Below are 16,707 nucleotides of genomic sequence, written 5' to 3' on the forward strand. Positions count from 1 at the left end.
TGACACACAGCCAGCTCCGAACCCCGCCCCCCGCCCCCCGCACGGGCTCCTGCACCCACCACCTCACCCTGCCTTTCCGCCTCGTTCCAGTGAGGGTTTTCTCCCAGGTGTGCGATGGCCAATGGCCAACCACCTCTCATCGAGTCAACCCAGTAACGCCACTGTGGGCACAGCTGCAAACACAGGGCCCCTTTTCCGCACGCATCGGGGCACCGTTCATACACAGTGGCTCACGGACACCCCCAGCTCGAGGAGGTAGGCCCCAGTAATCATCAATAATAGCCAATAATCAATGTCAGTCATCTCTCAGAGGTCTGAACCACACCCTCCGAGCAGCCCAGGCCTGAGAACCAGCAGTTCAGCAGGGCCCCTGGCAGCTCTAAGAAGGGGCTGCTTGTGGGCGCAGCAGCCCAGGTCATGGACCGCCTGCCTGACGGGGTCCCTTCCCTGCCCCCTCGGAGCCTGACCCGCACCTGCCCAGGTGGGTGGTCAGTAAAGGCCGAGGTGCTGGGAGGGGAGACAACCTGCCTGAGGCCAACAGCTGGTCAGGGCCCAGGCAAGTCTTGAATTCAAGCCTTTTGACTGTTCTCTAGAGACCGGCCCTCCCAGGCAGGCGGGGAGAAGGCACGACACGGAGAACGGAAATCACTTCCCAGGAGGGTCAGAGCATCTCGGATGCCGATCCACCCTTGTATCCCGAGGGAACAACAGAGGGTGACCTCACGGATTCTGGAGGCAAAACCGACACGCAGCCGGGAGTGGGTGGAGCACAGGACAGACTGGAAACACCGAAAGTGGAGTCGGTGGATCCCTTTACTACCGACCTCCGGCTCCCGCTTCCTGAGACAGGGGCTCGGAATTCGAAGGGGAGGAAAGACTGTGCTGAGGACACAACCCAGGACAGCGTCCGAGGGAACCAGGAGAGCCGGCATCTGCCTCGTGCTGCGTCCTCCCCGCGGCCACAGAGCCTGCACAGGTGGCCTTGGGCGCCCGTCACCAGCCGTTTCTTTGGGGGACTCACCTGCCCACGATGAGCTTAATGGTGTTTGTGCAGACGCCGTTCAGAGCGAGAGCCAAGGACACGGCTATAGGACAAAACCAACAGACAGAAAAGTCACCGGCTGGTCTCAAGTCAAAGTCATCACCCTCTGTGGCTGTAGGAAGACGAGCCAACAGCTTTAAAAACAGGACATTTGGGTGGCGAGTAAAATGTGATTAGGACAGGACTTTGGAGAGCAACTCAAAAAACCCCGAGTCCTGAGCTGGTACCGATCTCCTCCTCGACTGATGCCCAGAATCGCAGAGGGGCCGTCCGTCACGGGCAGATGTAAGGCTGCTCCGGCAGCTTCTTTTGCTGGGAGCGAGAAGCATGAACTTCTCACTTCCTTCTGCAGCCTTCTAAGTTACAGTTCTCATGAGAATGTCCTTCTGCAAATGAGGACACTCCCATTTGGCGATTCTTTTTATTTTATTAAACTTACTGGGGTGACGTTGGTTAATGTGGTCATAGAGGTTTCGGGTACAGACTGCTGGGTCGTGTGGCAGCTCTATTCAGGTTTTTGAGGGACTCCGTATGGTTGGCAGAGAGACTGCACATCTCCCTTCCCACCAGCAGTGGACGGACGAGGGTTCCCTGTTCTCCACAACCTTGCTATTACCTGTCTTGTTCTAACAGGTGTGAGGTGGTTTCTCATTGTAGTTTTGATGTACATTCCCGATTGCTAGTGAGGTTGGACATCTTTTCATACATCGATAGGCTATTTGTATGTCTTCTTGGGAAAGGTGTCTGCTCAGGTCCTATGGCCATTTTTTAAAATCGTTATTTTGAAAGTAGTACATATGTTCCCTTTATTTCCCATTGACTCTTCCAGCCGGCGCCCGCCCCGCCCCCTCCCAGGCCTTCACCATCCCACTGTCTGCACCCCCAGGTTATGCGTCTATGCACACAAGTTCTTTGTTGACCCACCCGATGGCCGTTCTTTTTCTGGGTTGTCTGACTGGTGTTGTTCTTTGAGCTCTTTATATACTTTGGATATTAAACCTTTGTCGGGGCTCCTGTTTGCAAATACCATCTCCCATTTGGCCGCTGCCTCTTGTTTTGTTGTTGGTTCCTTTTGCTGTGCAGAAGCGTTTCAGTCTGATAGCGGCAACTACCTCCTGTCGACCTGTCACCTGCCAACAGCTGCCCATCTGCTATCCAGCAGGCGCTGTGTCTGAGGTGAGGAGTCCCACGATCTGGTGGGTTCTGAGAAAGTTGGCCTAAAGCACCAGGAATTCCGGAATACTTCGTCTAAAATACACAGCAGGGGGCTCTCCCAGCTCCGAAGGACTTTGATGCGTGAGGGACAGGCCATCCGAGGATGCGCGTGACGGAGTCAGGGAGCTGCCCGTGTTCATTGCGACCTCACACGTGACGAGTCCGTGTGCGGAAGCTCGGATGCCGGGCACACGGAGAGCCCTTGGGCGCCGTCCCCTTGCTTTGCTGAACGACGACGCACAGGGGCTGCCCTTCCCTCTGCAAGTACAAAGGGCTCAACGGGAGCCAAGATTCGCGTGGGGACATTTTTGGGAAAGAGCTGTTCACAGTCATCAGGGAACGAGCCTGTTGTCCTACGAGCAGAGAGCTTGGAGTGGCCAGGGGGCACCGCGGGCACAGGGACGAGCTGGAGAAAGCCTGCGGCCTTTTGTTTGTGTTGGGCTGGGCTGACATTGGTCAATAAAATTATAAAGGTTTCAGGTGCACATCTGTGTGCCGTGCGGAGTGTTCACCACCCAAAGTCTAGTGTCTCCCCATCACCATTTACTCCCCGCTTACCCTCCTCTACCCCCGCCTTCCCTCTGGTACTCACTGCACTGCTGTGTCTACCAGTTTTATTTATTTTTTGCTCAACCCCGTCACCTTTTTCACCCAACCCCCACCCCTCTGACAGCTGTCAGGCTGCTCTCGGTATCTATGCGCCTGTTCATTTGTCTATTTTGTTCATTAGATCCCACATGAGTGAGACTCTGTGGTGCTTGTCTTTCTCTGACTGACTGCCTTCATTTCGCATAATGCTCTCCAGGTGCATCCATGCTGTCGTAAAGGTAAGATTTCCTTTTTTACAGCTGAGGAATCTATCACCTCACACCTGTCAGGATGGCATCATCAATAAATCAACCAACATTAAGCGTTGGCAACGATGTGGAGAAAAGGGAACCCTCATGTACTATTGGTGGGGCTGCAGACTGGTGCAGCCAGTGTGGAAAACTATGGATTTCTCTCAAAAAATTAAAAATGAAACAGTAGCCCTGGCCGATTTGGCTCAGTGGGTAGAGCATCAGCCCGGGGACTGAAGGGTCTCGTGTTCGATTCCGGCCAAGGGCACTTACCTCTCGGCTGCAGGCTTGATCCCCAGCCCTGGCCAGGGTGCATGTAGGAGACAACCAATCGATGTGTCTCTCACACCGATGTCTCTCTCTGTGTTTCTCCCTCTCCCTTCCATTTTCTCTAAAAAATCAATGGAAAAATATCCTCGGGTGAAGACTAACAAAACCCAAAAATTAAAGAAAAAAAGAAAAAGAAACAGCATGACCCAGTGATCCCACTTCTGGGAATACATCCAAAGAAACGCAAACACCTCTTGGAAAGAATGTGTGCACCACATGCTCACCGCAGCCTTAGTTACAACAGCCAAGACCTGGAAGCAGCCCACGTGCCATCAGCAGGCGAGCGGACGAGCAGTGGTGCAGGTGCACATGGAAACCCACCTGCTGGTAACAAGTCGTGGGAGCAGAGAGAACGGAGCAGCCGGTTCCAATGGGCTCCTTGTCAGAGGAAGGTTTACCACCCGAGTGTGAGGGGGGCACTGCGTATCTCAAAGGCGGGGGGCGAGGGGCGGGGGGGGGGCACAGGTGGCTCAGCCGTGTGGTCCTACCACTTAGACACCACGCCTGCGAGGGGGGCGCAGAAATGGAACCGAGAGGGGGAAGCTCAGGGAAACCCTCTGATTGCATCCCGCGTGCACAGACCCTCCTCCCTAAGCGCTGGCCTTCCTGCCCTCCCGCAAGCTCGGGGCCCGCTGGAAGGTCTCCTTGGCAGAGAAGGGATTCCTGGATTGTCTTCATGCCGCTTGTCCCGGAGCCATGACCACGGACAGGCTGTGAGGACACCCGGACATGACTGGGTCTCCCCCACACCTGGTCCGCGGGCGCCCTGCTGTTCTCCAGCCGGTCTGACTTCCCACCTGGTCCTGGCCTGGCCTCTCGCACAGACAAAGTCTCCAGAAGAAGCATCACCAGCTGAGCTGCCGGTGCCTCGGGGAACTTCAAGGAGAGGTGTCAATCGGAACCCCACACACCCGACCTCCGCACCCCTGGGCTCGCCCTGCACAGAGCAGGTCTTTGAAAGACCCAAGTAGCCGAGCGGGAAACTGTGCATGTCACGTCCCGATGGCCGGCAGCTTCACTGCTGACCCCAAAGCCCGAAGGAGAGAAGAGGGGGATCTGGGGTGACAATATCGAGGGCGGATGGCATCTCCTCATGAAAGCGATGGTGAGCTACAATCTGCCAGAACCACAGCCTGACTCCTCACTCTGGAAGTGACCGGACCGGTGATTATTTCCATCTGAACAGCACCCGAGGGCATCAGCATGGGCCTCTCACCGACAGGCACCAGAGAGAAGACAGCCGAGCTCAGAGGCAGGAAGTGCGTGACCTGATCCGAGAGCTTCCTGACTAACGACAACCTGGTTTGAGGGTCTGGTGTGAGGGCTGGTCGACAGCACCCCACAGCACTGCCGGCTCGAGAGGTCAGCCAGCAGCCAGACTGTCTGCTGACAAAAGTCCAAGCCACGTGCTGTGAGCTGGCCGGCAAGAGGCCTGAACAGAGGGCACTTGCTGACCAATGAGTGTCCCAGAGGCTCCGAGGCCCCTGGTCACTTTCGTTGCTGCTGGGGAGTTAGCACTCCTTCCAGACGGGGTTCTCGTCACACGGACAGTGTTCTCTGCCTGTGTCCCTTGAAGCCTGAAGCTGCGTGGGCCCAGCCTCACTCCTCTGGTCCAGCAGGGATGCACAGAGGTGGCCACTGGACACGCAGGGAAGGGGAGCGCGTGGCGTCCCGTCTGCGGAAGGTGCCCGAGGAAAGGGGCCTGGGCACGAAGCCCCTCCCTGGAAAGTCCTGAATTCCAGACATTGGGAGGCTGCACCTAGTCTCTGTCCTCGCTTTTTAAATATGTTTTTATTGATCTCAGGGAGGAAGGGAGCGGGAGAGAGAGAAACATCCATGATGAGAGAGAATCATGGACCAGCTCCTCCCGCACGCCCCCACTGGGGATCAAGCTCACAACCTGGGCATGTGCCCTGACGGGAATGGAACTGTGACCTCCTGGTTCGTAGGTCGACGCTCAAGCACTGAGCCGCAAGGCCGGGCCCGTCCTCGCTTTGTAAAGCCCCCCTCCTCCCCGTTCCTAAGGCTTCCGAGAAGCAGGGCTTTTAAAACGTGAGGCTCGCCATCACTTCTCCAGGGCAGGCTCTCATCTGTTAGGCCACCAGGACCCCGACGCCTCCCCCTTCTCTGTTGATGTGTAGGAGGCGGGTCTGGGGTGCAAGTTCGAAATGCGGCCTCAGGAAGACTCACCGAGAGTGAAAAAGCCCGGAGAAAGCCACGGCGGGCTCCTTGCTGCCGTCGCCACAGCCAGACCTCAAGAGCCGCCGGCAAATTACCATGAGGTCCTTCCCCACAGTCACAGGTCTTGGGGTCTCAGACCAGAGGGGAGATGAAGAAACAGTGAGGGCAAGGGCTGTGGATGCAGACGGGTCCGCCACTGTGGCAGACAGTCTGGAGTTTGCTCAAAAATTAAACATGGAACTGCCCTCTGACCCAGCGACCCCGCTTCTGGGACGATATCCTGGAATCTGAAGCCCCATCAGAACGAACATGTGCGCCATGCTCATCGCAGCACCGTGTACAAGAGCTGAGATCTGGAAACAGCCGAGTGCCCGTCAGCAGACGCGTGGGTAAGAGCTGTGGAGAGTCACACCATGGAATGCTGTGCAGCTGCAAAGAGGATCCCTTACCCTTGGGGGCAGCCTGCAGGGACCTGGGGAGCATGATGCTGAGTGAAATAAGCCAGTGAGAGAAAGACAAGTGTCCCAGGATCTCACTTGTATGTGGAATCTAACGAACAACATAAACTGATGAACAAAAGTAGATCCAGAGACATGGAAGCAGCGAACGGACTGACGAATCTCACGGGAAGGCAGGGGTGGGTGGGGGGCATGAAAAGAGATTAACTAAAGAATTTATGTGCATCTATGCCTAACCCACAGACACAGACAATAGTGTGGTGAAGGCCTGGGAGGGGAGGGGGAGTGGGGTGGGGTAGAAGGGATCAATGGGGGTGGGGGGACAATCTGCAATACTTTCAAGAATAAAGATAATTTTTTAAAGTGAGGGGAAGGGATTTCCAGGTCAACTGAGAAGACCCCCAACAGGACATCCTGGGACCACAGTGCTACCCATCCTGACCCAGCCCCGGCCGCTCAGGCCACGTGTGGGAGGGGCTCCGGTGCCCTGGCTGGAAACGCCGACCTCTCCAGCACCAGCCTCGGAAACTGGGCCATGTCACCACCAAACCCGAAACCACAGATAAGCAGCCCGGGACCTCGCCTGGCCTAGGGGAGGTGGGGGGAGGCATCCACAGGCTGGCTGGAGATCACGACTTCCGTGGCCAGGCCCGAGAAACCATGGAGCCAGGGACTCTGGGGGCGTGGACGTGGTGATTTCTGAGCTGCCTGTAACATGGGCCTATTCGCCACAATGTGAGCTGGACAGGCAGTGGTGACAAAGTTTCAGGTTCATTTTCTTTCGCCACCAAGAGCTGCCCTGCCCTGAGCCCAGGCAACCGGTCTTGAGGGAGGCGGATGCTACTGTTCAGCACAACAGACAGTGGCCACGGGCTGAGGGGAGCCGCTGCTGCTTCCACCTGTGCCCTGCACCTTCCCGGGCTCACAACACGTAGTCTTGCTCCTCCCAAGCTTGACTTGACTGAGAGAAAGTTAACTGGGAGCAACTGAGGTTTTCTTAAACCCAGTGATCTAATTCAGTCCTGACCCACCCCCTAAACCAGAACCATGGATACTCTACCTAGGAAGGCTTCCTTAATTTCAGTCTTGTCTGTTCGCCGGATAATTTTCACCACACAGATCACAGCCAGGGGCGTGAGGAAAGAAATGGCCTGGAAGGGAGAACAGACAGTCCCTGTGAGGACAGTGCTGGGCCATCGGAGGCTGATGGGTCATCAGGGCCAGTGGCTGATCGACCATCAGGGCCAGTGGCTGATTGGCTGGTGGACCATCAGGGCCAGTGGCTGATTGGCTGGTGGATCATCAGGGCCAGTGGCTGCATCGGGCTCCCTGGTGGATGATCTGACTGAACCCCTGACCCCACCTGAGGAGGAGGCTTTGCATCTACACTGCAGACTCCAGGCGCTTGAGCTGAGGGCTGATTGCAGGTTGTAATTGATGTGTAATTGCCGGAGCCGTGTTTAAAGTGGCGGCTTTTCAAACAGAAAGGACGAGTCTGTAATTATGACAACTCATCTTTCCCAGGAAGCCCCTCACGTCCTCCCTGCAGCAGGTGGGGGAGCCCCCTCCCCCCAGCTCTCCGGCCACACGAGAGCCCGTGGGGCTTGCTCAGCGTCCATCATTCATTCCCCTCTTGTTCTGCTGAACACTCGTCTCCGCACGGCAGAGACCAGCCCGTGAGCAGGAACGTTTTCTCTTCCTTCCCTGTCCTGCCCGGACCCACAGCACAGACGTCGGGGAGCACTTTAATGAGCAGGAGGTGGGATTCGGGTGCAAACAACTCCCTGCAGAACCCGCTGTGAGGAGGAGCTCTGCCCAGGCGAGGAGTCCCTTCTCCTCACCACGGTCGGGCCCCTTTGGCCCCCTTGGAACTCCGTGATGAGGCTGAGGACACAGCTGGTGGGAGCGGCCAGGCTCTGAGGGCAGGTGGTCTGCCTCCCCCCACCCCGGTCTACAATGAGGAAGAGGGGCTTCCTAACAGGACAAAGCATGGCCAGAAGGTATGTTTGTCAGGACAGAATTCATCCATATGAACAGGCCCTGCCACCTCCTCCAACCAGAGCTCAGAACATGGCGTGTGTGGTGGTGGGGGGCGGGGGGGGGGGGGGTGAGGATTGGGAACTGTCTGCGGAGACGTCCATGAGACCTGAGAACCCCTCTATGCTCACTGTTCCTTTCTGACCACAAGTGGGAGCAAGAGCCCTCTTACCGGCTGTGGCCTTGAATGACTTGGCTGTTTACACCTCAGATAAGGTCTTGCCCCCTGGAGGGCATTTAGGAGAAGGGCCCAGATCTGCGGCAGCTGCTGGAAGAGACTCAGAGGGAAGCTGAGCAGCAGAGCCTGCCCCGGGGCCACTCGAGAGGGACAGGGGACACTCACTCCTGGGGCATCTGGACGTCTGGGACGGTCCCACCAGGCCCAGAGCTCTCAAGCCCGTCTCTGCCGGTCCCTCCAGCACGCGCCCAGGTCAGGCTGGACTCATCTCCACGGCTCTGATGCTGGTGACAGCCACTCAGACCACTCGGCGTTTAAACAGCGGTGACTACCCTCCTGCAAAGGCCTGTCTGTGGTTCCCTGTCTTTGGACATTAGAATTAGAGGCAAAGAAATGTGGACTTGGGGGTGTGGAGCCAGCTTGCTCTGCAGGCTCAAGACGAACCATCCCACACAGAGTAAGTAAATAAACAAGCAAACAGCGGTGGCTGAGGGCACGCTCACCAAGTCCAAAGTTAGAGCCAAGGTCAAGATGTCCTTGGCTCCTTGTTCCTCTCACATTAGGCACCGCAGAACAGGCCTCCACTCCCCCCCAGAGACAGCAAACAGCTCTGCCATGACCCACAGTCACACCTTAAACATGAGAACAGCCCACAACTGAGGAAAGCCTTGCAGGACAATCCGGATGATGCACCCGGTTAGGCAGAAACAAGACCCAGAGAAGAACACCAGCTGGGAAGACTCTCCCCAAGAGGCTCAGAATCTGAGCAGGAGTTTGCCCAACGATTGGGGGGCGAGGGCACATCCGGGAGGCGGGGGCACACCCGGGAGGTGGGGGCACACCCGGGAGGCGAGGGCACACCCGGGAGGCGGGGGCACACCCGGGAGGCGGGGGCACACCCGGGAGGCGAGGGCACACCCGGGAGGCGAGGGCACACCCGGGAGGCGGGGGCACACCCGGGAGGCGAGGGCACACCCGGGAGGCGGGGGCACACCCGGGAGGCGGGGGCACACCCGGGAGGCGGGGGCACACCCGAGAGGTGGGGGCACACCCGGGAGGTGGGGGCACACCCGGGAGGTGGGGGTACACCCGGGAGGCGGGGGCACACCCGGGAGACCCACCGCTCAGGCTGGCAGCTCAATGGCCACGGGGCGTCTCAACTCTGCCCCTGCCTCCGTTCTCCTGCTCTGCACCCAGAAATCTGTAGCATTTGTATCCAGACTCTGAAACAATCCATTGCTCACGTGAGCCCAGGACACAGCCACACGCCTCTGACATTACCCAGACGAACACGCATCTCTGTTCCACAGCACATGAAACTTGAAGACGGGGGGGGGGGGTACATGATAAAGAGAAGCTCCCCCATGAAAGGCACACAGTAAACTGCTCAGACACCCAGCTCCTTTATTTCTAGGATTCGTAGATTTGACTTAGAGCCAAAATGGAGAAGTCTCATTTTAATGCTCAAGTGTTAGGAAGTGATCTCCTCACAGCCACCCTAATTTTTACTTCCTCTGAGATGGATGAAAATCCAGTTTATTTTCCAGCAGAAAAGCAATGATTAAAAAGCGATGAAAATAAGACTTGAATGCTCACTAGTCATCGCTAATGAACAGGAGTTCCTCCATAAAATCAGGGGATTTCTTTCAAAATGCAACGTTTCTCGCGTGCTCCAGGAAAGCTTTGGAACCAGGGACTCCGTCCCCAGAGGCACCAGGGCTGGCAAAGAGGAGTACCTTTCTCCTGAGGCTGCCACCCAGTTCTGTCATCGCTGCATGACTGAGGGCTCATCTCCCTACAGCACGGCCTGGGCACCAGCCAGGAGCCCTGACCCAGTCCCAGCCCGAGGGCAGCCTCGCTGCGGGGGCTCGGGGCTGGCCGCTCAGATGGGGCTCCTGGCCCTGCCGCTCACTCGCTGGAATGCAGTTCTGCATCTGCTACCGAGGAAATAAAGACCCTCCTCCCACGGGGTGTGGGTGGGACGCGGAGACCATCTTCCCGCAGTTACCAAGGGCCTGCCGGAGGGGGTCTCAGAGGGTGCGGCTGCCGTGGGGCAGGCGACGCACACACATCCCAGCGAATCCCCCGTGATGTGGGCACTGGCCCACTTATTCCAGAAGCCGAGACCCAGGCACTACCCAGGGGTGGAGCCACACTGGCCGCCTCGCCGGTGGCGGACAGCTGACCAGCTGAAACCAGTGGCGAAGACCTCAGCTTCTCTTCGAAGCAGGTGGAGCTGCAGCGTCCGGCCGATTTCACTGTGAATATTTCCCAGGGGACAGCTCAGCGCAGCTCAGGCCACAGGCCCCTCCTCCCAGCGCCCGCCAGCACTCCTCACGCGAGCCGGCAGCGCCCGCAGCGCCCGCCACGGTTTGGTTTTGAACTTGAACCTGATGGACTGCTCACCGTCTCCAGGGGGTTAGAAAAGCTGAAGGAGAAACTCACTTGGGAGACAGGCTGAGCCGGCGGGAGCCCTGGTACTTACAAACATGAGGCGGGTGGGGATGTTGTCCGACTGCACCAGGGGGTTCTTGTACAGCCAGATCTCCTCCGGCTGGATGACCCTCTGGAACGGGTCCAGAAACTCAGTAAAACTGAAACAGCAAAGAAAGATGCGTGAGGGCCGAGCGCTCGGCTGCTGTCTTACTTCTGGGGAGGCCGTGTCTCCCCCCACTCCTGGGAGGACCAGCCCAGCCTCCACCCCCTCAGAGAGCACCAGCCCTCACCCCACCCCCAGGGAGGACCAGTCCACCCCTCACACCCCAGGGGACCAGCCTCCTCACACCCCAGGGGAGGACCAGCCCTCACCCCACCCCCAGGGAGGACCAGTCCACCCCTCACACCCCAGGGGACCAGCCTCCTCACACCCCAGGGGAGGACCAGCCCACAGAGAAGAGGAAGGATGACGCTGCCCTGGCTGGTGGCTCTCAGCCCCGACCAACCGGGGAAAGACGGAAAGAATGACAGGGTTGGTGGCATCTTCCCTCACCACCTGCCAGCTGGACGGATTCTGGGCATGAGAACAGCTGTGAGCGTAACATGCAAAGACCCTACGCCCTGGGGATTCGAAAGTGAGTGGGTCCAGCTCTGCCTGATGCCGAGCAGGTGCTCAAAGGAGCTTCTGGAGAATGAGGGGCCCCTGCTAATTCCAGAGAGAACACGCGTTCCCCGAGGTCCCCTCTGACAAAGGATCGTCATCGCACTTGTGGCTGCAGAAGAGAGTTATGGAAATGCATTAAACCTTGAGGGGTCACACCCCCGACACCTGGAAGGCCGAGTGCCGGCAGATGGGAAAGGACACAGCACGCGGCCAGGAGGCTGACGATCTGATGCTCGCCCTTCCCTCTGCTCTGACTCCTGACCATTAGGAAAAGGTCCACGAATGAGCTGCACTCACTTGGAAACTCTCCGTCTACTTGGTCTGTGGAGATGCTCAGCCAGACAAGCTCAGCCGGAGCTGAGACCCCGAAACCAGGCGGGAACAGCTTTCGTCAGGGGCCGAGCGAGTGCTTTACAGAACTGGAGACCAGCCTACGCTTCATAGCTGAGCTCTGAGACGGCAAGTGATTGGGCCGTGGTCCCACAGCCAGGAGGTGGCGGCAGGGACTCGAACCCAGGGCTGTCCGACTTGTGGTCCGTGCAGCCCGTGGGAGAACAATGCCTGCGTGGCACCGACGCACACGTGCTTGGCCGCGTGCGCCCGCGGGATCTCCACCACCCGAGGGCCATGCACCGAGCGGGGAAAGCTGCGATGGGTGAAGGTTAACAAACAAGCTCTTCTCAGCGGCGCCCACGCAGGAGGAGCCACGCTCCGTTCCAGCGCCAAGATCGTGGAGCCCAATGGCGAGAAGCCAGAGTTCGAGTCCAGCATCTCCCAGACTCTGCTGGGCCTGGAGATGAACGTGGACCTCAAGGCCCAGCTGCGGGACTGGACGTCACAGCGGCCAAGGAAACTGAAGTTGGTGGCGGTCGGAAGGCTGTTATCTTCGTTCTGGTTCCTCAAGTCTGTCCAGAAAATCCACGTCCGCTGGTCCTCAAGCTGGAGAAGAAGTTCATGGGCAGCACGTGGTCTTCCTCGGGCAGAGGAGGGTCTGCCTAAGCCGACCCGAAAAAGCCAGACAAAGAACAAGCAGAAGCGCCCGGAGCCGCACGCCGCCCGCCGCCCTGGAGGCCTCGTCTTCCGAGGGCGATCGTGGGCAGAGGACCCGCGAGAAGCTGGACGCAGCCGGCTCACAAGGTGCATCGGGACAAAGCGCAGCACAGCAGTGACGGGCACAAGGCTGGAACTTCCTCCCGTGTCTATAAGAAGCTCATGGGCAAGGACGTTCATTCTGAATTCCCAGAGTTCCAGTTGGAAAGAAAAATGACTAAATAAAATATCGTTCTCAGTAAAAAAAAGGTGAGGAGCCAACCCCCACGCAGAGGGGGCGGGGGCGGGGCGGGGGCCACAGCACTGATCCCGCAGGCGCAGGAGCAGGAGCAGGAGCTGCAGAGCCCAGGGCACTCACAGCTCCCAGGCCTCAGCTGGGCACAGTGGCCAGCTCCTGACGGCCGGGCCTGATGACAGGGTCTCGGGGTCCTCGTCTGCTTGGTGGAGGCGGGAGGTGGGGGCTGTCGCACAAGTGCCGGTGCTGGGAGGCCAGGAAGCAGTGTTGCTTCTGTGCTTATTATCATGTTTTTTGTTTGTTAACCTTCACCCAAGGCTATTTTTTCTATTGAGTTTTAGAAAGACTGGGAGAGAGGGAGGCGAGTGATAGCGAGAGCGAGAGATTGGTTGCCTCCCAAATGCGCCCTGATCCTCAAGCCTGCAACCCAGGTACGTGCCCGTGACCGGGAATCAAACCCATGACCCTGAGTTGCGGGCTGCCACTATAACCACTGAGCCACCGCCCGGGGCTATCATTCGTTTTCTACTCCTCCCGTTCCAGTTGGAAAATCCTCTCCACTCTCAGCTGGAGGTTAATGGGGGCCCCGCCACGCAAGCAGTCTGCACGTGGTTAGATGGCGCCTATGATTTTAAATCTCTCTGTTCAAGGGGCGGAGTCAACCCCCCCTTCCCCCCATCACCTCTCTGCTGCTTCAGACTCTCAGGATGGTCCACACCTGGGCACTGCCTGGTGCTGCATCCACAGTCCCATCACCTGCTCCCCACAGGATAGGTCTGCACACCTTCACGACCTGGTGGCAAGGCAGGTAAAGATCCAAGATGTGGGGCCCAGAGCCCTAGCCCATACTCTGAGGATGGAGAGCCCCAGCCAGGCACCGCGGGCATCTGCTGTGTGCCAGTCCCAGCGTCACTGCTCTGGGCAAAGGTCTGACAGGCAGACAGTCCCTACTTGCAGGAGCCCCGAGTCCGAAGCGGAAGATGGACAATCAGTGGCCACATTTGGGGAGCACCGTCCAGTGGGAGAGGCTGTCTGGGCGCTCAGCCGAGCATGACTGACTCCACGCTGCAGACTCGGAGGAGCTCCCCAGGAAAAGCCAGAGCCCGCTGGGCCCGAAAGCCTGTGCGAGATCCATCAAGGTGTGTGTGGGGGGGGAGGGGGGGCTCCGGAAGTGGGGCTCCGGGAAGGAGGCGCTGAGCAGCTCACATCCTGAGATCTGCAGCTCCTACTGCATTAGTCACACACACGTTCCATTTAAAATCACCACCTGGGAACCCCAGGCCTTGCTGGGCACGACCTGCTTCAGGCTGGGCCTCCCCAGCCCCCAGCTGCCGGCCCTCCCACCGGCCCAGCAGGGCCTCACAGGTAATCCTGTTAGGCTCCCTTGTAGGTTCGGCCCATCATTCCTGCCAAGATTTTTATGAACCTTGATTCTATTATCCTACAGATTAGCCTTCCATCCTGGTTCTGTGTCATTCGCAAATTTGATAAGCCTGCTTTCTATGTCTTCATCCAAGTTGCTGATAAAAACCTTGCACGGGAGGTCAGAGTCCTGAGGCCTGAGGCCTGGCCCAGGCAGCACCCCGCCCCCCGCTGCGCCCCAGAGCACAGCCAATGCCTGCTCTCTGGATGCTCTGCTGTTCACCTCCAACTACTTCAGCAGCCGCAGGACTTTCTCCTCTTGTCCCCAAGGGGCAGACTCATAACAACTGTAACACCTCCCTCACCCAGAATCAGCCATGAACACACCCCTCCCTCAGAACCAGCCAGCACCCAAACAGCCTCTGGACGTGCAGAACTCGAGCCCAAGACAGGAGCCTATCAGACCCTCCGGCTGAGCCTATAACTCTTCTTTTACCCACAATCATGTTTCCACGGTGACCACCTTTTCTTCCGTTCAAGGCAGGTTAGCAGCTGCAAGTTGGAAGCAGGAACGTAACTTGGTTTAAGTAAGTAAAAGGTCTGTAGCCTTTCAAGAAGACAGATGAACTTTCAACTCTAAGAAACAAACCACAATAATTAAATTCCCATTAGTGTGCCCTGGCTGGTTTGGGTCAGTGCATAGGGTGTCGGCCAGTGGATCAATGGGTCCCGGTTCAATCCAGTCAAGGGCACGTACCTCAGCTGCAGACTCCTCCCCGGCCTGGGGCCCTGGTCAGGGTGCCTGCAGGAGGCAACCAATTGATGTGTTTCTCTCTGTCTTTCCCTCTCTCTTCCTCTCTCCCTAAAAATCAATGGAAAGATATCCTCAGGTGAGGATTAAAAAAAAAAAAAAAGAATTCCTACTCCTGCGTGGGAAAGGGGTCTATGCCTCAGTCCACCAAAAGGGATCACAGATCCGGCCGGCGTGGCTCAGTGGTTTGACCTAAGAACCAGGAGGTCACGATTGATTCCCCATCAGGACACATGCCCGGCTTCCAGGCTTGATCCCCATTAGAGGGCGTGCAGGAGGCAGCCAATTGATGATTCTTTCTCATGGATGTTTCTATCTCTCCCCCTCCCTTCCTCTCTCTAAATCAATTAAAACATATTTTTTTTTAAAAAAAGGATTCACAGGTTCCATCAGTGACAGGTGGGACGAACAGAAAACAAACAAGGTGGCAGACTTGTCAACCTTACAAGTAAAACAGCCAGTTGTTTTTCCAGCAAGAATGACTTTATTCGCCAATAGCAGAGGAACGGCAATTCAGGACATGCAAACTGTTGCAAACTACATGCCAGTGTGGAGAACAAGGAGGAAAGTGCTACATTTTAGAGAAAAAGGAGGACGCTGGGGGGAGCCGCTATGAACAAACCTCCATCGGAGGAGAGAGTTCCGCGTGGCCGTGGCTTCTCCCTGGCCGAGGGTGGTGGCTCCTCACTGGCTGGGCTCTTGCTGGGCAAGGAGAGAGCCTTCCTTCCCGGGCCGGGGTGATGACGTCAGCTTCTTCCTGCCCAAACTGTCCACGCGAGCTTCCGGGCGGCACCTGCGTGAGAACTCCCCTCTGAACGAGGTTTTCCTTTATTGTGTTCGGCCTTACACTCGACCAACCGTATCAATAATTGTATTTACTGTAAATGATAACCACTCCAACTAAATGGCAGGGACCAGCCAGACTGGATAATATTAAAGGTAAAACTAATGCTGTTTATAAGAGACACACATTAAACATAAAAATACAGGTAAGTTGGAAGTAAAAAGATGGAAAAATATATTCTGTGCAGACATTAACTCAAGAAAGGTAATGTAGCTATGTATTAGCATTAGATAAAGTAACTTCAAGATAAGCAATAGTAACACAAAGATGAAACCTTAACAATGAAAGGTTCACCAGAAGAATGCAACATTTAAGAACAGCAACTTGAAATGTAGATATAAGAATTTTTTTTACTTTGAAATCATCACTAAAGGAAATAAATATTGATGGAATTTATCCATCAATAAAGGATAGCAGGGGAAATTTTCAAACAATTCAGTTAAACCAAGAGGAAAAAATATTAAAATGAAACACCACAAAAAGAAAACAGAAAAAGTTGGCAGCAGTAAGACAAAATGTGTTCTTTCCCCCAAAAAAGAGGATGTTTTAGTTACCCTAGTTTGACAGAGGTAACCTATCTGCATATTAAAAGTTACAAATTAAAAAGAAAAAGCAGAGTGAGAACACAGCAGATTTGATAGCACAGCTGATTGCTTTAATATATTTAGAGCTTTGTGCCCACCACACAAAGTACTCATTATGTTCAAGCTACGTAAATTTACAAAAAATGGACTGTGTGTGGCCATATGGAATATCATAAAAACAAAACAGAAATCTCAAGAGCCACAGCCTCTGATCTCAGCACAGAGACAAAGCACCCACCCACCCACAGAGCTGGAAACAGCAGCGCAGGGTCACGAACCCAGGCGTCCTGGCCCTGCAGCCGGCACTGTGGCCACTGCTCCCTCCCAGGGCGGAGCGGCCATTCCCCTCAGCGATCTGAACGTGCTCTCCAACTGCAGTGACTAGAGTGTTATCCTGAGCCAGCACCAGGCACACATAATCAGAACAGAATTCACTTGCAA

General features: G+C 56.3%; 1 protein-coding gene across 8 annotated transcripts in view; it reads right to left on the reverse strand.

Annotated features, from left to right (window-relative positions):
* PLPP4 (phospholipid phosphatase 4) overlaps positions 1 to 16,707 on the reverse strand; it is a 40,159-nt gene that overhangs the window by 12,592 nt on the left and 10,860 nt on the right. For 3 of the 8 annotated variants that reach the window (XM_081105163.1, XM_081105162.1, XM_081105161.1), the window contains exons 2-4: positions 10,766 to 10,874; positions 7,126 to 7,216; positions 1,022 to 1,085 (exon numbers count right to left, since the gene is read on the reverse strand). In XM_081105163.1, the coding sequence (XP_080961289.1) occupies positions 1,022 to 1,085; positions 7,126 to 7,216; positions 10,766 to 10,771 (161 nt within the window). In that variant the 5' untranslated portion in view covers positions 10,772 to 10,874. Of the gene's footprint in view, positions 1 to 1,021; positions 1,086 to 7,125; positions 7,217 to 10,765; positions 10,875 to 16,707 lie in introns of those variants that run through there. The other 5 variants (XM_081105167.1, XM_081105164.1, XM_081105165.1 and 2 more) reach the window with 5 other exon arrangements.

The sequence above is a fragment of the Myotis nattereri genome, assembly GCF_964212035.1.
Source record: "Myotis nattereri genome assembly, chromosome: 13".
NCBI classification, from domain to species: Eukaryota; Metazoa; Chordata; class Mammalia; order Chiroptera; family Vespertilionidae; genus Myotis; species Myotis nattereri.